Raw genomic sequence first — 25786 nt, 5'->3', positions numbered from 1 at the left:
AAGGTCAAAGGTCAATGAACTTTGCCGAAGTGGGTGTATCAGTTGAATTACCATCAAAACTTTGAAAGTTTATGGATCTGATTCATGAAACTTGTACATAAGAGTAATCAAGTATCACTGAACATCCTGTGCGAGTTTCAGGTCACATGATCAAGGTCAAAGGTCATGTAAGGTCAATGAACTTTGGCCATGTTGGGGTTTTTTGTTGAATAACCATCATATCTCTGTAAGTTTATTGGTCTAGTTCATAAAAAGTGGACATAAGAGTAACCATGTATCACTGAACATCTTGTGCGAGTTAGAGTAGTATTCAAAGTCAGCACTGCTGCTATATTGAACCGCGTGATGCAGGTGAGACGGCCAGAGGCATTCCACTTGTTCTTTATTGATTCAAATCAACATTTTTCTTAGGTGGACTTGACCTTTGATTGAGATATAATTTACTTTTGAAGGAGTCCAAAGATAATGAGTTAAAGGTATTGTTTAACTTTGTGAGCAGACGATTTAAACAATTCTCAAACCAAGATGAAACATGTGTACAAGTGCATGTATTAGAACTAATAAACCCTGAAAACAACCATTATTGAGAATGAAAAGCTAAAACTACAAGGCAAACCCGGATTTTGTAAATTATAGATGCCTAAATAGTACACATAAGTGTATGGGATGAAATTAAGATGGTGTTTCCGGTCACTTTATATTTTCATTTTTGAAGCACTAAATAATTATTTTCGAATGCGATTTTTTTTTTGCTTCATTTTTGTTACATGTCACAGACACAGGTGACAAGTGTGACCTTCTAGCTCAAGATTTTTTAACCCTAAATAGACTGGGCTATTTCGACGCCTAAGAAGACGGGGGGGGGGGCTGATTCAGCCCCCCCCCTATGATCTCGGCCGTTGATCGCGCGATCGCGACGAAAATTGGCACACGCGTTACCCATGGCATTATCTACAAAACTATAACATCAAATTCTGCAAAAAATCTCAGTCTCATTAATTATGCTAATTTATGCGTAAAATCATAAGTTTGCTCTAATTAAATAAATAATGCCCCTGAAATGCTAATTTTTGCTTCATATACTCTAGATAGGCATCTGATCAAATTAATTTTTAAAAAATTTCAAAATCACATTTATTTTCTTATGTATTCTATTGTTTTCTAAATTTCTTATGTATTTCTTTGTTTTTTTACTTTTTGTTTTTTATTGTTTTTTCGATGGAAATTGTCGGGGACTTTATTTTGACCATAAACAAGATAAAATTAATTGATTTTAAGCAGTAAAAGGAAAAATAATGATACATTTATGAATTTTGGCTAAGAACACTATTTGCATTGGATTTGTACACAAATTCACGTTTTTGAGTAATTTTTGGTCTGCATGCACTTATGTTGCGTAATTTTGGAACTGCGTACCCGGGGGTCACAATTTTGGTCTCAAAAGTTGCGCGAGACTTGAAATTAAAAAGTCAGCGAGCGACGCGGTCAAAAAATTTCGCGCGGCAGATTTATCGCGAAAAATGTCGAGGGGGGGCTGAATCAGCCCCCCCCCAGTCTTTTTAGGGTTAAAAGTCAAACCAATGTTAACCAATCACTTTAACTCTGTCTGCAGGGAGTGTATTCCAGTCAAGTATGGTTGATGCAACCATATGATCACAACATGGTCTACCTTTATTTAGTCTAATGCCATTCTGTCCTTCCACGTTTGGTCTAACAACCATTTGGTCCCATCATCACTTCTAATCACCAGTTTGTCTATGACCATTTCATCTCATAACCAGTTGGTCTAATATTCGTTTTATTTTCATTCAATTTGCCTAATTAACACTTAGTCTAATTAGACCAAATGGTACATGGACTACATGGCTATTTGATCAGCTGGTTATTCGACGAAATGGTGGGTGAGCAAAATAGCAGTTGGACCATCTGGAGGAACTGATGGTAGACCAAATGATAGTAGACGAGTTGGCAATTTGCAGAATCGGCATTAGACCAAATGAAAATGTAGCATTGGAGCTATTCTGCAGACTCATACCTTTGAATTTTCGCAGAGTGCATAAAGTTGTCTGAATTACTGAGACTAGATTTACTTGTATACGGAAGCTGCTTACACAGACAGAGAGTCTGCGCTTGCGTACTATATAAGAACAGCAAATTTAGCCCAAATATTGGACAACAGATATTATCTTTAGGCCTTTAACTCTACTTTCTATCCTGATTGTGTGTTTTTAATCATAAAATTAGTGCTGGGAAAGGAAAATAAATCATTCATAGGGTTCTCATAGGGTTAGAATTAACCTTATTTCAATAAACCCCTTTTTTCATTGTATTCATTTTTTGAAACACAATGTGTTGGTGGAATTGGATGTTTGTGGATAGCAAGTATTTATTACATATGAATATTTTGCTCCTTTGTTGTCCCCCCCATGTTAAGTGTTGCCTTTCATCCATTTAATTTGTACTGTCTTGTCATAAAGTATGACATAATTCATTCATTCTTATTTCTCTAGTTCAGAGTGAAGTTTAGAAATCATACTACAAACAGAAAGGGGAAATTATGAAGTGATATATTTGAATAAATTCTAATTTTCAACAATTTTTTAATAACTCGGTAAATCAAAGTTTCATATCCCTTTTGCAATAATTTAGAATTTCTAAGACCACACTAAAGTTTCCATGTTTCATGCTCTGTTTAGGCTGAAAGAATGGTGTTAATGGTTATGTCTTGATTTCAATTCAATATTTCATGTATATCTGACATGCTTTTCTTCTTGTGGTACAGCTTTCCGAGCGTTGCTTCAGATCCGTGCTCTGAGGAAAGTAATTGGCAACCCAACACCAGTTGATGATGAAGAATCATCCGTAAGTCTTATCATGTTTACTAATTATTTTAGAGTTTTCGCATCGCAGAACACAGTAAATGTATTTACTGTCAAATGACACTGAACAGCTGGGAGATCTTTGTCAAAAATTGGTGAACCAGATCAGCAGTTTCCTCTAATTTTGAGAGCTTACGAAAAAGTGCAAATATGCTGTTTGTCCAGAGTTCAGGGGCCGATTGCACAAAAGGGTCTTTGCAAGGACCGTCTTTCGTGTCGCCCATCTTTCATGATGTGCCATGTGAAACGCATGTTAAATAAATCATCTCCAAACACATTTCATTTGTCCGCTAAAGTAAACAAAATATTTGTTTATAAAATGATGTGATATATCATGAAATTGTATAAAATTTGATTTAAAAGCAAGCTAACGAATCTTATACTTTATCATAAATTTCAGGAACGCCCTGCTTATAGCGTATCATAAAAGATTGGCGACACGAATTACGGTCCTTGGAAAGACCCTTTCGTGCAATTGGCCCCGGGACGAAACCACTGTTTTGATTCACCAATCATTAAGAATTCTTGGTTGCTCTTTGCCATGAGAAGCAATACATTTTCTATGTTTTTAACAGTGTTCCCTTTTAATCCAAGTTGGCAACTTGGATTAAAAAAATACTTGCATCTGCCGATGGATATCAGGAATCGCAAAATATTTTTTTTATCGATAAATATCATATAAATTATTTTATGATATTTATCAACCGAAACAAATATTTTACGAATCGTGATTTTTATTGACAAATGCAAGTATTTTTTAAATCTAAGTTGCAGCTCTGCACGCGTGTTACCGCGTGTGTATCTAGGTATCATAACAAAAGAAATCAAAATGGCGGAATAAACAGACGGGGGTAAGTGAACGCTCTTGCTCTTAACTTCTTTCAATTTTACGACTATTTATTTAATGAAAAGTAAGAAAAATATAATTAAATGGGGGTAAACATAAAACTTGCCCATGTACATAACTTTGGGCGAAAAACTATAACTAAAATTGGTGATTTAGGTCTAGGTTCACCATGGGTAATCCTGTCCTACACGCAAAGGCATGTACGGTGATTCCAGGCGTTAGTGGGGAGTGAGTACGTACAGTATATAACTTTCACTCCCCACAACGCCCCAGGCTAGGCGTGATTCCCTTCTGCAAGGAATTCATCCACTGTGTGCTGCACTCGACCCAGGTGATGTAAATGGGTACCAGCAGGAAGTAATTCCTAAAAAATCTGTGTGCCTTAATCGTTTCCCCAGCTTAGCCGAGGTAATAATAATAGCAGGGCCTTTTTTAAAGCGCCATGAGCACCGAAAGGTGGACCTGTGCGCTATATTAGTAGCCACCATTATTATCATAATTCATCTTTACAATGGTTTGATATAAACAAATATGAACAGCTAGGCTGTGTAATTCGACATTCTCTAGACCACCTAAGAGACTTTGATGGTCCAAAAAATGTTATATTTCAAATCCTGTCAAGTCAATTAGTGCATATTTCCTCATGCGTTACAGATGTGAAGAAGGAGTTATAAAGTAGCCTGTTTTACTTACATCTCTACCGGTGCTCTAATTCGTATTGCACCACGATGCTCTTTTTGCTGAAATAATAATAATAATAGGCCTTTAGATAGCACCATATATCTAGAAATAATAGATTCCATGGCTCACTATTTTTACCCCAATTTTACCTCGAGCTGCCTCACTGATTGAAAGACAAGAGTCATAACCACTAGCCCTTGATGCCTCCATTGAAATCATACATTCAGGCACTATGTGGCATATTGATCTTGTGTTTAATTCTTAGCAATGCGTGTGATGGTGTGTATTTCTTTACCATATTATCAGGAGATGAATAATGATAGGCATTTATACAGCGCCCTCTTTCTTGAATTAATCTATTCCAACGCTCGTTGTTATTATTATTATTGCCCGGGCTGTAGCTCGAGCTGCCTTTCAGCACTCGGTGCATTCAAGGAATTAATCCTACCCGGTACCCATTCACCTCACCTGGGTCGAGTGCAGCACAATGTGGGTAAATTTCTTACTGAAGGAGAACGTGCTTTGGGTTTGAATTGAACCTACGCCCATCGGATTGAAAGACCAGAGGTTATAACCATTTGACTATGATGCCCCCAATAAAAACATATGTATTATGTGGGCCAATGTTCTTGTGTTTAATTCTTATTCTTTTTGATGATGTGTATTTCTTTACCATGTTATCAGGAGATTGCAATAATGTAATTTTGTGTATGGTCATTTAAATTCTTGATTTTAAATCTTTATTTAAAAAAAATATTCCTTGATTTATGTTCGATTCCTTAGATGAGTCAAGAGAATGTACCACCAGGCTATGAGGCCATCCCTCTGGGTGAAGCACTTAATGGACCGGGCAAGAGTGTACAAGGAGCAGAAGGTAAGAATACAACACTATAATCAGTCTTTGGTTTCTTGAGGTATGTCTAGAGACAGTTATTGTGTGTCTCATGTCTCGTCTCAGTCTCTGTCTCGAAAGGGAAATGTCCCATGTCTCGGAGGCCAAGATGTTGGAATACAACACTCTATCTTGAAGCATGTCTTAAGGAATGTCTTGAGACAATGATTGTGTGTCTCATGTCTATTCTCAGTTTCTTTCTCGAAAAGGAAGTGCCCCATGTCTCGGCCGAGACGTTTGAATACACTATTGTATAGTCAGACTTGGATTCCTTGAGACGGTGATTGTGTGTCTTCTTGTCTCGAAGGTCTCAGAGGCCAAGATGTTGAAATACAACATGCTATAATCAGTCCCGGGGGGTTTCTTGAGGCAGTGATTGTGTGTCTTGTGTATTATCTTTCACCGATACTACATGTCTTGCCCTCTGTAAAAGGGTTTAATTTTGATGAGTTAACTTCATCGCTTTACTTTAATCTGTCAGTGTTGGTTGGGTGTCTTAAGATACTTGTGTCATTTTCAGTTATAATAATGCATTGCAGTGCATAAGCTATCATTGCTATTTATTCATAATTTGAATTAGAAGCTGTAAGAAACTGCTTTTTTAATAAAATAATTTTGTGATGTATTTTATGTTATATAGGTGGAGCCACTGGTGGAGAGTCATTATCTAGATCAGGAACATCAGAAGGAAGAAGAAAAAAGAAGTAAGGAAATATATTTTAAAAATATTTTTAAATTCAGCAATTTGTGTTTCAATTAATCATCCCAAAATAATTTTCATTATTACTAACACATCAGTACACACTGCTTACTATGATTATCCCCACTTCACAAACAACTCTCAAAATCTAACATTATTTGATTTTGAACCAACTGGAAATGGAGGTATTTGGAGTTTAGGGTTAGGTGTGTTGGCTCAGTTGGTAGAGTGTTCGTCTCACAACCGGGAGGTCGGGGGTTCAAACCTGGCCGGGTCAGACCAAAAGACGTTAAAAGATGGGAGTTGCTGCTACCCTGTTTGGCGTTCTACAATTAAAGGGATAGAGCCTCGTCAACCTGGCGCTGCACAGCTGCTACCGGGCCCACGATCAATTGGGCAAAACAAATTTTCGGAGTATTTCATTCTGGTGTCTATTTCGAACAATAAAATATGGATTGTAAATACAGGTCTTTCTCCAAGAGATCCTCTGACATTCACCTTTTGATTTTTATTGCGAACAGGAAGAGCCGCACAAGCTCGCTGGCCTCGCTTAGGAGCCGTGGTGCTGCCACGCCCGCTGCGGTCATCGACCAGGCCAACTCGTACCAGGAGGTGAATGAGAAGAACGAGATGAGGGTCGATATCAGGGATGGGAAGAAGAAAGGGGATGCAAAGAAAGAGGACGACATCCCGGTCATCAACAGCTCCAGTCTGCAGACGCCTCAGAAGACAGTAGCTCCGGTCTCCATTGAAAACCTGGTAAGTCATTTGTCATAATTTAGCTTGGAACAGGATAATTCCCGTCTGCATTGAGATCCTGGGACCCGTTTTATAAAGGACTTGGAACTGTTGTAACTTTGCCATTGTGGCAACTACCATGGTAACGGGTCTCAGCAGCCAATCAGAATCAAGGTTGTCACGGTAGTTGCCGTAATGGCAGAGTTACAGCAGTTGTAACTCTTTATGAAACGGCCCCCTGGTTAGAAATTTTAGATGATAATTTGACATGTTCATAAGCTTGAGAGATGATACCTCCTGTTTTCATTGAAACTCCGGTAAGGCTTATTTACCAATAAGTAGAGAAGCTCATTTGTCCATTCTTAGATATTTTATGGAGGTTATGTGACCACAATATGACGGCTTTTTTCTGCGAGGCACCAAAACCGGCCACACAGAAACGTTGTTAGTGCCAACAATGACCCTGTTACAACTGGTATTAATGTTGCAGCATTGTCTTATATCACAACCATGCATTATTCACATCTTGGATCAATGTTTGACATCACAATCCGAAAGATGTCAAAGCTCTATTTACATGAATAAAATGTGATTGTATGTTTTAAAGGACGTTAAATAAATAAATATATCGATATGAATTGAAATTGAATGATGTGTGATTTGACCATCACAGGGTGCAGCAGCTTTAGCCCTGAATGGAGATCAAGGTAATACCATGGTGGTGACCCTGCCCCCAGAGACAGAGACCAACCTTGAGGATAGAAGTCCTGTCGAGGTCCTGGATTTGGAATCCGAGCCCAAACCTGGCTCGTATCACATAGACCATGAGGGTGAGTGTGGCTTCTGTATATCAGTGGAGGAGCCGTGGTGTAGTGGTTCTGACTCTCGCCTTGTAAACAGAGGGTCGTGTGTTCGAATCCCACCGCGGTCTGGCGTCCTTTGGCAAGGCGTTAATCCACACTTTGCCACTCTCGACCCAGGTGCTAAATGGGTACCCGATAGGATGTGAAAGTCATTGTAGGTTGTCCAGTAGTGTGTGCGCCTCACAGGAGACTGACTGGAATACTCCCCAGGGAGTGGAGGATGTGTACACATTGTGTGCGGGAATGACTGATTGAATCCGATGACCGGGGTAATAATATATCTGTAAAGCGCTTAGACACGTCATTCCGATGGATTAAGCGCTATATAAGAAAGCGGATTATTACTATTATTATTATCTCAATTTCAAATTATTCACTCCCACCCAACATCTATTGTTGATCCATCTCCAATTTCTTCCTGTTAAAGTTTCTTGGCTAACTTCTTTCACACAAAACTTGGTAACGCTTATACAAGATACCATCACAGATCTGCCAAGTAGTACGGATTTTCCGTATTTAGTACTGAGAAATGAGAAGAATACTGATGGTTTCATGCAAAATACTGATTTCTCAAGTTTCAGTTTTATGTGTTGTCCTATAGTATTTCTTTGAAAATACTGATTTCCTGACCAAAATAATGATTTTCAGCTTTAAAATACTGAAATGTTCTCGTTCAGGTTGGCAGCTCTGCCATCAAGTAATGTTGCCTGGCACTTTCACTATTTTCTTTTTGACTTGCTTAACATTGCCCACACTTGCCAAAGATATGATGCGGATTGGTCATGTGAGTTGGGAACATCCTATTCTCCTTGATCAGCTGCTGAGATATGAACGGGATGAACTATTATCAGCAGTGTCCACATCGTTGTAATCATCTTTATGGGATGTAGAATGTGCTGTAGGTCTCCCAGGCATAAACATATGGTACATGGGTAATTGAAAAGATGTGGAATTTATTCTTGATCTGGCCATTAATTAGGCATAAATTTTGACTGTTTGCAGTCGAGTATCCAACTATTTTTTTTTTAATCCTGAAAATGAAATCTTCATGTCGTTACAGAAGCAGTAGCCGATCCGAAGGAGCTCTCAGCCAACGTGTTTCTTGAAAGCAACTCCAAATCTCCCGATGCCATCTCTCACGGTCCGTCCTTGTTAAATGTGGACATTGATCTACCCGGAACCCCAACCAGTGATTCTAACACATCGCCAAGCACTCCTTTGGAAGCCAACAGTTCACTAAGTTCCAACAGTCAGAGACAGATGCTGTCAACCCCAAGCAACATCCAGCTCGAGGAGGCTGCCAGTAAGGACCCGATCGTCTAAACTACCCTTCGATCTACCAGGAACCCCAAAGCTAGGGATTCAACCATCGTCCCATGTACCTTGTGGATCTAAATAGTTCACTCAGAGACAGACGCTGTCAACCCCAAGCAACATCCAGCTAGTGGAGGCTGCCAGTAAGGACCATATCGTCTAAACTGCCCGTCGATCTAACCGGAACCCCAATTAGGGATTCTGGAACTGCCCCAGGTAGCTTTTGGATCTTAATAGTTCACTCAGTTCTAATAGAGACAGATGGTGTTAGCCCCAAGCAATATCGAGCTAGAGGAAGCTACCAGTAAGGATTTACTTTTACTTACGCCTCTCATATTGCCCCTTCTAAGACATAGGCCTGTCAAAAAGGGTCCTCCTGGTAGAGTGGTCCTGAGCCAGTGTCTCCAGATTTTTCCATGTATGGCTCATCCCTTAAGCATCTGTATCTATGTCTCTGCACCATGGGTTTCAAGGCCTTCCCCTCTTCCTTTTTCCTTGAGGATTCCAACATGGCCAGTGAAGACCTTATCATCTAAATTTCCATTTGGTGACACCAGATGACCCGGTGACATTACTTATAGTTTGTTAGAGCTCTATGAAGAATGACCCGACTTTTGAGGTTCATCCATCAACTTCAGCACAAGATATTTTGAATATGTAATGTCCACTCATTGTATTTAAGATATATTATATCAACTCATGTGTGGATGTTCAACTGTTATAATGTCTGTATTATATTAGTCATATGTAGAGACCACCGCACACCTTAGGATCGGTCTGTGACCCAGTTAGGGAATAAAACATAAGATTTGATGCAAGTAATGAGACATGGAATATCTCGCTTTGGAAAGTTCTTAATCCTGGAAGGAATACTTATGCTTAAAATCTTTGACAATACTACCTTTCTAATGAGAATAGAAGATAATTCAATATCTAATCATAATGATTTTGATTGGCCTTGACTCCAAAGCAAATGCTTGCAATCATCCAAAATTGTTATTATATTAGTTTTCTGCAGTTAATTTTAACCTAAAGAAAGTATATTTATCATTCACGTATTGAGAAAATACGCAAAAATGCAATTTGTTCCAAAATTGGATCATAGACCGGTCATAAGGTGTTCAGGGACCTTTTTTAGAGAGGTTAGTTTAACCAACAGCTGTGAAAAAAAATATGTATTTAAACATTTTTTCACATCCATGCACATAAAAAGGTATGCATGGAAGTAGAAGTACACTACAAATACTGCCTGGAGACTCCTTTTTCCTATTTTCAATTCTTTTCTGTTTCTTCACTTTTTTCTGTTCTTCAGGAGAAGAATGATGGTAAGCTCAAGCCATTGATGCTCTGAATCTATGTATTGCTCTTTTTTAAGCAGACTTTAGATTTAGTAAGTATGCATGCATCCAACACCTAATTTACTTAGTATTCAATTATCCTTGAAAAATAATTGTAATTCCATTTCTTGTACATGTGCAATTCATCAATTTTTAATGTTACCACCTGAACATACTAGATTCGTAGTAGTTACTATCTGAGTGTATCTTAGCATGTCATCTAGTTGTATGGTGTTTTAATATGCTACTTTCTGTATTTATGTATTGCTATGCCATGTAGGTCTTTAATTGATGGGAGAGTGGCATTCTGTGTTATGTGTTATGTGTAGAATCTGAGTCGTGATAGGGGGACAGCTAACGTTTAATTATCAAAGCCTAACAAAATGATTATTTGATTACTGGGTAATAATGATAATAATAATAGGCATTTATATAGCGCCATCTATCTAGAAATATTCTATTACGAGGCGCATTGTTATTATTATTATTACCCCGGCTTTAGCTCGAGCTGCCTCTCAGCGCTCATGCATTCAAGGAATTAATCCTGCCGGGTACCCATTCACCTCACCTGGGTCGAGTGCAGCACAGTGTGGATAAATTTCTTGCTGAAGGAAATTATGCCATGGCTGGGATTCGAACCCACGACCCTCTGTTTCAAAGTCAGAAGACTTATCCACTGGGCCACAACGCTCCACGTATTGCTTATTCCTTGTTTGTTCACCGTCGTGATCCCTGGTGGGTATTTCATTAAGCTGTTCATAAGTTCAGAGCGACTTTAAAGATAAATTCCAGTTGTGGCAACGATTTCAAAATGAGTTTGTACAGAATCCAATGAAATGACCACCAAAGTGTCTGTATAAATGAAACATATGTGCCGAAGGATTCTGAAAGAAATTGTGTAATTTGCTGAGAAATAAGCTGGGATTCTGGTCAAGCGATGGGCCGACATTCAAATTAATAATACACTGTCCCACGAGTGCTTATCTGTGTTGGTGATCTTCAGTGTGAACATTTTTCAGGGTAGATTTCAAGATTTCACAAAGTTCAGTTTATGTAAATGTACCAGATCTAGATCCTCGATATAGTGACAATTAAGCTTGGTTTCACACACCTTTTCGTGAAATCAGTGTTTACTGCAAGTACTTTCATTTACCTTTAAGAACAGCTGGTGATCATTTCTTGTGGTAAATGGGATATACCAACATGTTCATTGGCGATGGTCTAGCACGTAAGAAAGGATCACCAGTCGTTCTTAAAGTTGCTCTTAACTTATGAACAGCTTTATGAAACGGCCCCCAGGTGTTCTGTTCTTGTCAGCCCTGGTGCGGAGGGTTGGAGGAGGGAGTATTGTGTCATAATGCAACACATTGGCCCGAATTCACTAAGGTGGATTTGAAAACCCACTGTTGAATCCATAGTTTATGCAGATTTCCTGTATAAAGAACGCTTAATTTAGCGCGTATCGGGCACGTGTATAAAACTGTCCATTGCTGATGCGCGCTTTTGTCACAGTGCGCCAAATTGACGCCTGTTGCTGTGGTTATCCACGCTATTTTATTAATGAGTCCACTCTTTAAACGGTGGACTCATGAATAATAAAGCGTATCCAACCATGGTAACAGGCGTCAATTTGGCACACTGGGACAAAAGCGCACATCAGCATTGGAATTTTTTATACACTGCTCGATACGCGCTAAATTAAGCGTAATTTATAAAGGAAATCTGCATAAACCATGGATTCAACCGGGGGTTTTCAAAACCACCTTTGTAAATTTAGGCCATTGTAACCCTCTCACTTCATGTTATGGGATGTTGAGTATCCTGTAGGTATCTATGTGTAGAATCTGAGTCGTAATAGGAGGACAGCTAATGTTTAATTATCAAAGCCTAAAAAAGCATGATTATTATTGATTCTTCACTATTTGTTCACCATTGTAATCACAGGTGATTTTTTTCTTGTCAGCCCTGGTGGGACCCATCTTTCAAAGAGTTACAATTGATCCAATTAATCGTAACTCTATATATACATTCATAACTAGAATTACTTTTGAACAAACATGCATTTTATATGTTGGCTTTGCTGCTTTCCATAGTTGCGATTGATTGGATCAATCGTAACTTTGTAAGACCGGGGCCCTGGTGCGGAGGAGGGGGGGGGGGAAGGGGGGTATTGTGTTAAGAGATAACATGGCACAACCCTCTTCTGTTATGAATTTAGTATTATGGTAAGTGTTTAGCCCCCCCCCTTCCTCAGGAACCATGTATGTGGTGTATGAAAGCTATGTACCGGTATCTTAATTTGATTTGAAAATATCATAACTTAACTTCTTCATGTAATATGGCAATTTGTTTGAGGTCTATAGAACTTATATCCTCAAGATGAGGGTTTTGTGTGTGTAATCTACAGAACCAAACAAAATTACCTTTAACTTTTTTTTAGATGTTTTAAAGGATCAAGTTTGAGGTTACAGTATGTTTGTGCAAGGCCTACATAATTTTTTTTTTCCCTGGTGGGACACAACGCATAAAGAATTATGGGAGTGTAGGTAACCAAGCTTATCTTTTTGGCGCGTTTGCATTTTCTAAAGTGATATTGAAGGAATTTGTGTGCACTTTTAGGTAATTTTGTGGAAATTCCTGTTAAAAAAAATTGTAAGTTTTCTAATTTTTTTTTTTTGGGGGGGGGGGCAATCTCCCCCTATGCTGCATACAGCCATAGTCATGACTAAGTTTCTGAATAGTTCTTTGAAAAAGGTTCTCCTGAGCTGCTAACTTAAAATATAAATGTAGAGGTCAACAACACAAAGCCGAGTTGGAACATGTCTCAGTATCTGTATGAGTAAAAGCACAGAGGTGCCTATTCCAAAAATTAGGACGCCCTCTATAGTATCAAACGAATAAGTTCAAGGGACTCTACATAAACAATAGAGGTACATTTAAAGTATTTTGTATTTTGAAAGCATGGAAAAGTTAGTTTGATTCCTTTTTATGCTTTGTGAAAAATCTTGATGTTCCTTTGAGCTTAGAAAGAAATGGTGTAGTGGTCCACCTGCACCCCCCCCATCAGTTATATCGGAAGGAGAGACCTGCGGGTCATAGTGATTCAGTTCGCTTTTCGCCTCCCAGGCACAGTTGATGCCAATCAAATAATAATGATAATACATGGTGGATATGTTTTATAAATCTGTTCATAACTTAAGAGAAACTGTAAGAACGACTTGTAATCTTTTCTTACACTCTAAATAATCACCAATGAACATTTAATGGTGAATATCATTTACCATAAGATATGAACAGCTTTATGAAACGACCCCCAGTATACTGTCATTTGGGGTGTTCAAACATTCTGTTGCAAAGGTACAATGTAGTTTTTGAGGGCAGCACAGAAAAAGCTGTATTATGGAAATATTACAAGGGTGGCAACTTCCACATGGTGTCTGAAAACTGTCTCCCAATCCCTGTAGAGAACCCTTTCTAGACATAAAAGTTTGCCACTGTATCTGTGCCGTTACTCTTAAATCAATCCTTCTTGAGCTGTCCTCAAAATGTTTGAATTTCAAAACCCTGGTGATGATGATACATTGCTTGTTATTCAAAGAGAAGGAAATATTAAATATCATTTATAAGAGAAGATACTTAAATCATGTTTGTAATCACGTAGTAAGGACATTAGCTATTATATTTTTATATTATTATTTACTCTTAAAGGGATGAACGTTTTCTTCCCATGTTCTTGTATATGCTGTCATTTACCTTTTGAGAAGACCCATAGTATATGTAGGTAGTACAATGTAAATGTATTGTAAATGTATTTGATCTTGTACATATTGATCATATAAAATAAACATTTAATTATCACAACAGTATAAAATGGTATGATTTTTATTGTAAGTAGCGGAGCCTTAATAGTATAAAAAGCTCTGATGGGACAAAGAAAATCACATCGAGGGAATGGGATTGATATTTATGTGTGATAATGTGTGCTTGTGGATGTCCAATATTGTGTTGTCGTCGGGAACTTTACTTTTAACCAGTCTTAAATGAAGACGAATGAATGCATGATGTCAATTCATACATTTATTGAAGATCATAAATAAGTTGATGATGATGACAATGATGGTGACTATACTCTAAAGATGAATGTAATATAAACTCTTCTGTAGCTCTATCTCTAAAACCTTTCTCAAATCTAACTCCAATCTATCTAGTCTGTAACCAATCTGACTTGGTTCAGAAGTGAACTTTTAGACTGGTCTGGTCAAGACTTTTTACAGCCAAACGGGTGGTGGTCAACCTTGGACGCTTGACCAAAACAATCTGTACGTCATAACTTTACTCTGAATTGGAGGAGTTGACCTTTTAGGGAGAACATGAAATGAGGCGAGTAAGAAACCAATAAAATGTGTGTGCGTAAGAAGTTTAGCTGGAAGATGAATGAGTAATACTTCTTAAGAAAGTTGGAGTTGGTATACTTCCTGTAGAAGTAGTGATTAAGTATTGATTATGTATTAATATATTATTGAATATGTGAGATATTTTTTATCACATAACAATATTCATCATGCAATGTATTTTAATTGTTATATGAACCTTTATTTTTATAAATAGTGACCTTAAGATCTTGAAAAAAAAAATTGAAAAGAAGCAGGGAATCCAGAAGAGTTGGATCTATGAAGGAAGCACAGTATGAAAAAAAAAAGAAACACTAGAAAAGACACACTGGATCAGGAATTAGAAAGATATTAGAAGAAAAATAGAAATGAAAAAGATATCAAAAATGAAAATGAAAAAGATTTTTAAAAATGTGTAAAAAAAATGCACATCAGTGATTCTGCCAAACTCTACACTAATTCTATCTCTTTATTTCCATTCAAACTCTCTTCCTCTCTTCTTACTTTGCTTTAACCATTTCTCTTTTTTGTCTCACCTGCATAGCAGAGTGAAACTATAGGCGCCGCTTTTCCGACGGCAGCGGCGGCGGCGTCAACATCAAATCTTAACCTGAGGTTAAGTTTTTGAAATGACATCATAACTTAGAAAGTATATGGACCTAGTTCATGAAACTTGGCCATAAGGTTGATCAAGTATTACTGAACATCCTATAAGAGTTTCACGTCACATGACCAAGGTCAAAGGTCATTTAGGGTCAATGAACTTTGGCCGATTTGGGGGTATCTGTTGAATTACAATCAAAACTTTGAAAGTTTTTGGATCTGATTCATGAAACTTGGACATAATAGTAATCAAGTATCACTGAACATCCTGTGCAAGTTTCAGGTCACATGATCAAGGTCAAAGGTCATTTAGGGTCAATGAACTTTGGCCGAATTGGGGGTATTTGTTGAATTACCATAATAACTTTAAAAGTTTTTTGGATCTGATTCATGAAACTTGGACATAATAGTAATCAAGTATCATTTAACATCCTGTGCAAGTTTCAGGTCACTTGATCAAGGTTAAAGGTCATTTAGGGTCAATGAACTTTGGCTGAATTGGGGGTATTTGTTGAATTACCATCATAACTTTAAAAGTATGTTGGTCTAGTTCATAAAACTTGGACATCAGAGTAATCAAGTACAAGGGCGCCGGAAGCGGGGGGGCAGGGGGGGGGCACTTGCCCCCCCAAAGAAAATTTTTGGGGGGCAAAACGAGATTTTGCCCCCCCAATGTGCCCCCCTAAAAGTAGAAAAATGATATTATTTAAGGACAAAAGTAAACGATGAAGGCACTTTTCTGCCTAAGAATTGTCATTTATTTTGTCAAAAATGAAAAAAATTCGCCCCTGACGGGGCAATTACACATCTTAGTAAGCCTTGCGTCTTTTGACGAACATGTCCCTCTGTAAAACATACCTTTGATAAGCCCCTTTTCCATCTTATTACAGTGTGATAACGTTTAACCTTTTAAACCCCCATTCCACATCAGAGAACAAGACCGCTGGAAGACTTTTGAAAGACCATGAATTTTGGTTGATCTTTCAGAGGTCTCTCAATGAACCTACAATGGTCTTTGAGGTCTTACTCGAGTCCTGACCAATCTTTCAGTGGTCTTCGTGGTCTTCATGGGCTCCAAAACTTTTTGAAACGATTCAAAACAGTCTTACAACGGTCTCACAGGAAAATTGTCTTTCAGTGGTCTTTCAGCAGTCTTTCAGCGGTCTTTCGATGAACTTTCAAAGGTCTTCATAGTCTTTCATTGATCTTTCGGCAGTCTCTCAAGATTTTTGCGGAGATCACTGTAAGACTCATGAGAGATTATTGAAAGATCATTGAAAGACCATTGAAAGACCAGGCAAAGTCCATGCAAAGAATTCTGAAAGATCACTTATTGCATAAAAGATCTCTGAAAGACCATTGAAAGATCTTGAGAGGACTAGTCTAAGAAATCTCCATCAGTCGTTCAGAGTTCTTTGAGGGGTCTTTCTGAGTCATTTCACAGAGATGACAAATTTCGTTGATCTTGAAAACCGCTGTAAGACCTCACCAATTTTAAGTCTTTCAGTGGTCTTTCAATGGTCTCCGTTCTGTGGAATGGGGGCCTATTATAATGAATACATTTCAGACTAAAAAAATTGCATGCTGGCTGTGTCGGCTAACAAACGCGCGGTCGCCCAGAAACGCTCAGATATCACCAACGCGCGTGAACGCTATTTACTCGAGCAATATATGGAATCTGAAAATAGCTGTAAAACCGAAGAAAAGTCTAAAGAGTTATAAAGGATTGAGTAGTTGCTTATTGGATAAATGAGAAGATGCTAGCTTGAGTCGGCGAATGGAGTGCAGAACAGGAGTACTCATCTATCAACTAATCAAGCCTCTTCTTCAACCTTTTCTGGTTTACTGTCTTTATCAGGACTACGCTCGTTTGAACAAAACATTACTCGACTATCAACTGTCTACTTCCTCCTATCAATTTCACTTCTTCCTCTATCCACTTTTTTTCGAAAACTCCACATGGTGTAACGTAAACCACATCCGGTGTTGGAATGTAATTGTTTTCTTCTAAATAATGTTACATAATGTACATTATGAACTGCCGTAGTTTGTTAGTTCATGATTATTTACAAATGAATATTTCCTGGAATTTGATATTCATCATTTCCTAGTTATGGTCACATTTTCCCCAGAAAATATGTAAAGAAAAAAGAAGATTTTGAAGGGGCCATCCAAAAGTGCTTCCCATACAAAACATGCCAAAGGAAACACATAAATCGAGTAATGTTTTAAATTTTCAGAAAAGTTTTAAATTGTTGGACAATAATTAAGCAGGTCATATTTCTTTTTCCTCCAGTTACAAAATATGAAACGTTTTGCCTATGCATGGATAATCAGGGACTCTCTCCAATGCTGAGGTCAGAAATTATTTAAATAGAATGGGGATTTAAGCGCTTATCGTCGTCTGCCACGTCAGAACAGTTTGACATTTTGAATTTAAAAAGACATTCATTAGAATGTATTTTGGTTCTGTTGTTACGCTTCTTCTGCTTAATACACTCTTCGAAACTTATGATAATTGTGCTCTCTCGCGTCGTCCGTGTATGTAAATGTACATAAATAAATATTTCTGAAAGGATATTGCATGAAATATATAATTTCTGGTATTTTGAGTCAATATCATAGATCAGCGTATTACGTAATTTAATTGATCAGACACGAAAACCACATTCCGAATTATGCGATCGTTTTGCGCGTAGGTTCTCATAAACTCTGAGTATAGTCTTTCGTAGTGAATTCTATGTTTAATTATCAAGAAATTTATTTTTGAATTCTCTTAGAAACGTAACTTTTAAACTCAATTTTTACACAAAGTCCTTACCGTGGGAGGGGGGGGGGTCCCACGCCCTCTCCCGCTCGATCGCTTCGGTAATCTCACGCTGTCAAAAATATTGTGCCCCCTTCGGGATTTTGCCCCCCCAAAACTGAAAGTGTTCCGGCGCGCCTGATCAAGTATCACTGAACATCCTGTGCGCATCTTAGGTCACATGACCAAGATCAAAGGTCAATGAACTTTGGCCATAATGGGGGTATCTGTTGAATTACCATCATAACTTCGCAAGTTTATTGATCTGACTTTTGAAACTTGGACATAAGAGTAATCAAGTATCATTGAATATCCTGTGCAAGTTTCAGGTCACATGATCAAGGTCAAAGGTCATGTGAGGTCAATGAACTTTGGCCACATTGGGGGTATTTGTTGAATTACCATCCTATCTCTGTAAAGTGTATTGGTCTAGTTCATAAAAGGTGGAAATAAGAGTAACCAAGTATCACTGAACATCTTGTGCGAGTTATAGTAGTTTTCAAAGTCAGCACTGCTGCTATGTTGAATCGCGTGATGCAGGTGAGACGGCCAGAGGCATTCCACTTGTTTTAGTATTATCCAGCTTTTGTTTTCTTTCTTTATTATTTTTTATCTTTGTTTCCTTCTTTCTTTCATTTACACCTGCATTTTTTAATTATGTCTCCAAATGTCATGTTTATTTTTCTCTTGTTGAAGTGTATTTTAATATTAGTGTTCTTTTTAGCATCAGCTAATCACGGAGGAGAGTCTTTCAACAGGAACTTGTTTTCTCTTGATAATGCCCAGGCATTAGCCTGCGTCCCCCTTTTTTCACTTTGATAATGTTTGTTGGATATTGTATGCTGATTATTTTCAATGTACTGAAATTGACTATTGTTATGAGTATAACGCAATGTGTACCTGGAAATGACATAAAATAAAAGGGGAAATGTTCTTTTGTGATAGCCAGTTTAGCCACCCAAAGTGAAAAATACATATATCTTAGGGTTAGGTTAGCTGTTGCAAAGGTATTCTTTCCAATGAAAGTTTTCAACATAGGTAAATGATTAAAATTAAATAGATGCAAAAATAAATCAGAACGATTAAAATTTAATGCTTGCCAAATAAACTGAAAGGGAGAAAAAAGAGGAAAAGATAGCTCTTCCAAAAAGTAGTGCTAGCGCCATCTGCGGCGATTATCATATAGTCAACATTTGGAAACATGGCGAAGCATCATCCAGATTTAATTTTCTGTCGCAAGCAGCCTGGTGTTGGTAAGTTAACCGTGAATGATTTGATTTTTCAAGGGATGGGCGACTTCGTCAATTTTCAAAGTAATAAATGAAAAGCAACAGATCTACCAGATCTATCAAATATGCAACATTAACCATCGAAACCGAAACGTTTAATCATCGTTCAAATTACTTCAGTCCGATCCCTTTATTTTGGATGTGTGTTTAATAAACAGTTTACGGCGTGGGGCCAGCGCGCAGCGCTAGATTCAGTTCTTTCAGTTTCAGCTTACGTGTCCCAGTGAAATAAAGCGGTGTGGACTATGGTATGATTGGTATCCAGGTGCGGATCCATAGGAAGGGGGCTGAGTGAGGTGAAGAGGCCTTGTCCCCCATACCCCCCCAATAAAAAAGGGGGAAAAAGAGAAAGGGAAGTGAAAGGGAGAGAAATCAAAGGGATGAAATTGGAAAGAAAGGAAAAGCTAGGCTAGATCTAGGCAAAAATGGAGAGGGAACAAAAGAAAGGGGAACAGAAAGGAAATGATAGGACGGGGGAAAGAAAGGAAGAAACAAACATGACTACGAAAGCCCGGTTCCCAGAAGTGAGCCAGCCATCTTCATGATCTTTAGGAGGAAAAACCTAGAACTGAATACAGAGTCATAACATGCCTACATTCAGAAACTTCCCTAGGTATCCCTAGGTAAGAAACAAGGGATGAGATAAAAGGGAGGAGAATGTGAGAGATAGAGAAGGACTTTGAAGAAAGCAGTGGAAGTGAAAAAAAAGGAATAATGGCACTTGAAAAAAAGAGGTGTTTTTAATCCTCTCTTTCGCTATTGTTTTTTGTATTGTAGTTCACACAATTTGCCATGTCTAAAAAGCTTGCAGGAAATTCCCTTATAGATTTGGTCTCAAAATGATTTTAACCCCAAATTGTGAATGGTTAGCCTCAGAGACATTGAGGAAATGATCATCAAATCTAAACTTTCTTAGAAATAATTTTACACCTCATGTGAGCAGTTTGTATTTAAAGACGAAGTTCACCCTGATTATCTTGATTGACAAGTTGGTTTTAATAAAAGAAAAAAATTGAGGTTTGTTGATTTTTGTCATAGTATATCCCAATCATGTAATATGATTCTATAAATCTCAGTTGTGTTTTGGAATATGATGAATAAATTTTTGGGTTACAGAATTAGAAAGGTTATAAAATGTCTCTTCTTGTCTGGTAATATATCTGCCACACAACTAAAAATCAAACTTTTTTTTAAATAATCGAAATTCAACTTAGACCACACATTTAAAGAGTGCCACTATGATGCTAACTGTCAACTCATTCACCAAGAAAATTAAAATTTACTCCAATCCTATGTCAATAAGTTGGCCAAAAATCAATTTTCTTGTGAAATGAGAAGAACATCCAGTGATTGTAATTCCACTTGCCGCCGATCTCCGAAGACGGGAGAAGGGAAATATACAAGTTCAATGGATTATTTGGTACTTTACATTGCCATGAATATAAAAAAAGATAAAATCCAACATTCTTCAGAAGTTTTGGGTTAAAGTTAGGCTTATTATTCAGAAAAAATTCCACACTGGAGTGCTTTACATTTTTATATTTCAATATTCCTAATTTTGTTTCCATATGCTTTTTTCTTAACTTGACAGCTATTGGTAGACTGTGCGAGAAGTGCGATGGAAAGTGTGTAATCTGTGATTCCTACGTGAGACCATGTACATTGGTGAGGATATGTGATGAATGCAACTACGGCTCGTACCAAGGCAGATGCGTGATCTGCGGAGGTCCTGGAGTGTCTGATGCGTATTACTGTAAAGAATGTACAATACAGGAGAAAGACGTGAGTATCTCCATGTAGTAGTACTTCCCCCAAGTAGTACTGCATGTAAATTTCATTCTTAAGTTTCTTTTTTACAAGTAAGTCAAATACAGTTAACATTTTACGTCTGCTTCAGTCGACCTTCTTTAAGTTGATCTCCTATTCAAAGTAAATTTTGTACCAGATCGTGCAATGAATGTCATTTACCTCTTCTAAGTCAAATTTTGCTCTGGACAGTAAAACATACATATTTTTGCCCAAAGACTGAGTTTAGGCATACTCAAACTCTATATTGAAGTGCATATCCTTGCTTCATGATCTATGATTGAAATCCAATTTGCCCCTCCGCCCTTTACTCCGCCCCTCTCTCTGTCCAAGTCTGTCGCTCTCTGTCTTTCTAATACTAGCATTTCTTTTTCTCTTTCTCTCCTTCCCCCCTGCTTTTCCCCTGTGTGCTAGAAAATCTAATGGTATTGCTGTCAGTAATAATTGGTTATACAATGGAACCAGTGCAAACAATCATAAATACCTGTTCTGTATCATTGCTAAGCATTCTTTACAGGCCCTGCTCTACATGTACATCAACATTAAGTTGAGTAGTTGGGATTTATTATGTAAAACACTCAGAGAAATTTTATTATAAGCACTTTTTGATATTGAATTATTATTATTATAAATTTATCATTACTTTTATTTTTTTATTATTGTTATTAATTACTATTATTATTGTGATTGTTGTTATTTTTATTAATATCATTATTATTGCTGTTGTTGTTGTTGTTGTTGTTGTTATTATCATTATTATCATTATTATGGATAAACCATTCTTCTTTTCTGTTTTGTCTTTCAGAGAGATGGCTGTCCCAAGATTGTAAACCTCGGAAGCTCCAAGACAGATCTGTTCTATGAAAGGAAGAAATATGGATTCAAAAAGAGATGATGATAGCATAGGAGCATTTGTAAATACTGTAGTCTTGTAGTTCTGTTGTCATTTTCATTCTAATATGTATGTGTATAGGGGGTGTAATAAAAAAAAACAAAGAGTAAAGGGTAATTATGTTGTGTACATATCCACCTTGTTAGGTGCTCCTATATTACCCCGGCTAAGCTTGTCTGCCGATTCCAGTGCATAAAGCTATTTGAGGAATTATTTCCTGCTGGTACCTATTCATCTCACCTGGGTTGAGTGCAGCCGCACATTGTTGATCAATTCATTTATGAAGGGTATTATATACCATATATCACTCTCACAAAACAATTGTAAATCTGAATAAAGCAACAAGACATTCACCTCTGTGTTTTTTTTAATGCTTGAGATTTGGAAATCTTTGTAATCTGGTAATAAACATGTGTATTGATTATTGCACAATACATGTACTTCTTCTTGTATGCACTTTCTTTAAACAGGTAACAGCCTGCATGTGAGTTGACCTTTGTAAGTCAAATAATCGTCTAAATTGAAGCAATTTTTTTTCAGACAAGATTATTCTTCATACCTGTTGTCGAATTCCTCCCCAAATTTAACAGATTCCTGTGGTTCCAAAATGTTCAACTTTGGCAGAGTTTTCTGTAGTGGGTAGAATAAGTAAGGACGATTGAGATGATACATGCACAGTCTCTTACATTTATTTAAAAGTTAACCTTTCAGCTCCTTGAAGATACATGTACCGTATATTCAAGAGTTGAGAAACTGTTCATCTCAGTCTTGGAATTCATCAATGCTGCCCTCTCTAGGCAATCTAGTGAACATGATATTAATGAAATATGCATTTTCTTCTGATGGATTATTCACAGAGAGTATGGACTGTTAAGATTATGGAATGCCAAAAAGATTATGGAATGCCAAAAATGTCAACATTTTGTTTACATTCTCTGTTTCTTGTGTTTTCTTTGTTCATTTCTCATGCTTTTAATGGTGTATAAATCATTTTCAGTGTAAAGACAGTTTTGAACAATTTGAGTGTCAAACGAGCTTATAAATTGAACCTGTACTGTTACAGATTTGTGTCACTTAGCTATCCACAGTTAAACCGCAATTTTATACCTGTTTGAATTAAATTAGAGTCCAGAATGCGGACCACAGAGACTATAATGAAGTTAATCCTAGTAGTGAGTAAAGATGTATATCCTTGAGCAATCTCATATTGTTACCTTGTAAGACTGAAATGCCCAGAAGAACTACCATTTTTTTTTTACAGAAACAGAAATTCTATGATAGTGTGATATAGTTGGAGTTTTTTTTAATGGCTGAGACACACTTCGAGTTTTATGGCAGGATAGTCTCTAATTAGGAAGGAATGTATTTATTGGTTTGTTTGGCTAATTAGACCAAGTGATTAGTAGGTGACCTGGTTATAGATGACCTAGTTCTAGATGTAGTATGAGACCATCTGAGAAGAAACGAATGGCAAGTAGATTGTGTAGACGAACTACTTGTAGACCAATAAGCAATTTACCTTGTGACTTAAAACAGCAGCTTAAAGATAAATACCAATTTGGGTGACAACCTCAAAATGAGTTCCAACGGAATCCAATATATGTGCCAAATGGCTCTGGAGAAAAATATGTAATTGCTGAGAAATTAGCAAAGTAAGCTCGGAATTCCATCAAATGCCGGGTATTTTTCCAAGCAATATCAAAATCAATACAATGTCCCACATATGACTTTTTGTGTTAGTGATCATCAGAATTATCGGTTTTCAACAAAGATTTCATCATTTTAAAAAGATAAGTTTTTTTGTTCAATGTACCAAATCTAGATATTTAAACATTACAGTGGTGATTAACCTTGATTTTAAAGACTTTCTGATGTAATATTTGTTTACTGCAACTACTTTCTTTTACCTTTAAAATTCTGAAAATTATGATGGAATTAGAAATAAAAATAGATATTTCAGTCTGATTTTTAGAGTGACATAATCATAAATATGGTCCGCACATTGTGGCAAGGATTTTCTCATTTGATACTTTTCATCTTATCTCTGTTGGAGTATTTCTTTAACTCTATCAGTAACAACCTTAATGGCTAAATTGCTAGACTCGTGCATCCATAAATGTTCATTCGTATTTGCCTAACGAAGAAACTGAAAATATGAACATTCCAATAGTCTTGAGAGCTATCACATCAATAACTCAGAACTTTAAACATTTTTCAACGGTTCCCTGCATACACTTGTTCTGTAATGTGATGACAATTTCGATTTTCTACTATGTACATTTTCAATAAATCATGAAAATATCTGTCCTTTTCTGTTTGTCTTAAATACGGTTGCATAGGTGTGTTGCCTTATTTTTTTGTCGCTTGGCGATTAGCGTTCATGCCACGCATGAAAAAATATGCTTTAATTTTTGTCTGCCATTCATGTAACTCGTATAATTTGTAGATCTATTTGTTCAGACCTTTTTGTTTTCATTGTCAACTATTCTCAGGAGGTGGAGAGTAGAAAAAAAATAGCGAAGGCAGACCTAAGAGTATTATTGAGAGTAAGAAATGGAAAGGAATCCATTAGAGAAAGGGGGACATGCAATCCAAATGTCATTTGAAATGGCGTCATTTTCTTTCGGTTACAAAGCGCTACGCGCACACTGTCTACTCCATGTTTGGCCAATTAAAACAATAATTAAACACATCAGAATGGTCAGCTTAGTCCTTGCTATTCAGTCAAAGAGAGAAAAAAATAAGTTATGGTTGGCTGAAAAAAAGTGGATCAGGGATAGAAAGAAAAAAAATTAATGAAAGAGAGTAAAGAAAAGAATTGTACACTTATTATCGATTTTTATCTGCTCACCATTATGCCTTTTATTTAATTTTCTGTTCAATTATTTTGCTTAGAATAGGCACATGCAGACTTCTTAATGTAATACCGGGAGACTATACCCATTCGGTCTTTTTTTCTCTTCTACTTAAAAAAAGCATTATTCTTACCCGAACTAGATAACTACTTAAATTATGATCAAACGTATTATACACGTGTTGCTTGCTGAATAGTTGAGTGCAGTGTGTTCTTATTTTCATACTTCGTTCTCCTGTCATATTTGACATTTACTCTCTCTTATTTTTTGTTACATGACGTTCGCCTTCGCCATATGCATTACACTTTTCATTACAACACCATAATCCACACATGACGTAAAGGCTTTACATTGAAGCAAATATTGGTTTAAAGCCTGGCCGTTTTTCCCAGATTTTATGAGTTCCCACATATTATGTATTCGTATTAATCTCATAAACGTGACAAAACCGATTATGAATTTATCAAATATTGTGTTCGAGATTTTTTTTTTTGGGGGGGGGGTATGAGGAGTGATATTTGTAATTCACTGGAAAAGTTATGATGCTGACATGTACTTAATTATTAAAACCTGAACTTGTCCGATTATAACACATTTGTCTACTACTTATATATGGTTTTAATATTAACATGCAGTATAGCCATTTTCTTTTCTTTTCAACCGATCAATTCAAATTACGATTGCTAAATTAACATACTTTCTCTTTACACCCATTCTTTATTCTTCTCATATCTTTTTATTTTTTTTTACTTCGATGCTTTTTTTTTTTTGGGGGGGGGTCTTTTTAAAAGGGGATATTCTAGTTAATAAACAAGAATTACCGATGACTCGATGAGCAAAAATGATTTCGTTGAGTTACGACGGAGTTTCCGTATCCCCCACGCCAGTGGCGT

The 25786-nt window shown here is 37.0% G+C and overlaps 2 protein-coding genes across 2 annotated transcripts in view; both read left to right on the top strand.

The window, feature by feature from the left end:
- The window catches only part of LOC121422287 (E3 ubiquitin-protein ligase MGRN1-like), a 33953-nt gene extending 23388 nt beyond the window's left edge, over nt 1–10565 (top strand). Inside the window, exons 10-15 of the mRNA XM_041617221.1 lie at nt 2783–2862; nt 5191–5281; nt 5940–6003; nt 6521–6758; nt 7411–7567; nt 8661–10565. Of these exons, the coding sequence (XP_041473155.1) occupies nt 2783–2862; nt 5191–5281; nt 5940–6003; nt 6521–6758; nt 7411–7567; nt 8661–8923 (893 nt within the window). The 3' untranslated portion in view covers nt 8924–10565. The remainder of the gene's footprint in view (nt 1–2782; nt 2863–5190; nt 5282–5939; nt 6004–6520; nt 6759–7410; nt 7568–8660) is intronic.
- An 8637-nt stretch (nt 10566–19202) lies between these two features.
- LOC121422551 (PHD finger-like domain-containing protein 5A) lies at nt 19203–23576 on the top strand. Its single transcript, XM_041617696.1, has 3 exons — nt 19203–19304; nt 20932–21122; nt 21952–23576. Exons 1-3 carry the CDS (start codon nt 19253–19255, stop codon nt 22039–22041), a joined length of 333 nt encoding a protein of 110 aa, XP_041473630.1. The 5' UTR covers nt 19203–19252; the 3' UTR covers nt 22042–23576.
- The last annotated feature ends 2210 nt before the right edge of the window (nt 23577–25786 follow it).

The sequence above is a fragment of the Lytechinus variegatus genome, chromosome 10 (assembly GCF_018143015.1).
Source record: "Lytechinus variegatus isolate NC3 chromosome 10, Lvar_3.0, whole genome shotgun sequence".
In the NCBI taxonomy this organism is placed as follows: Eukaryota; Metazoa; Echinodermata; class Echinoidea; order Temnopleuroida; family Toxopneustidae; genus Lytechinus; species Lytechinus variegatus.
The sequence above is the reverse complement of the archived record's forward strand: the minus strand, read 5'-3'. Positions and strand labels throughout refer to the sequence as shown.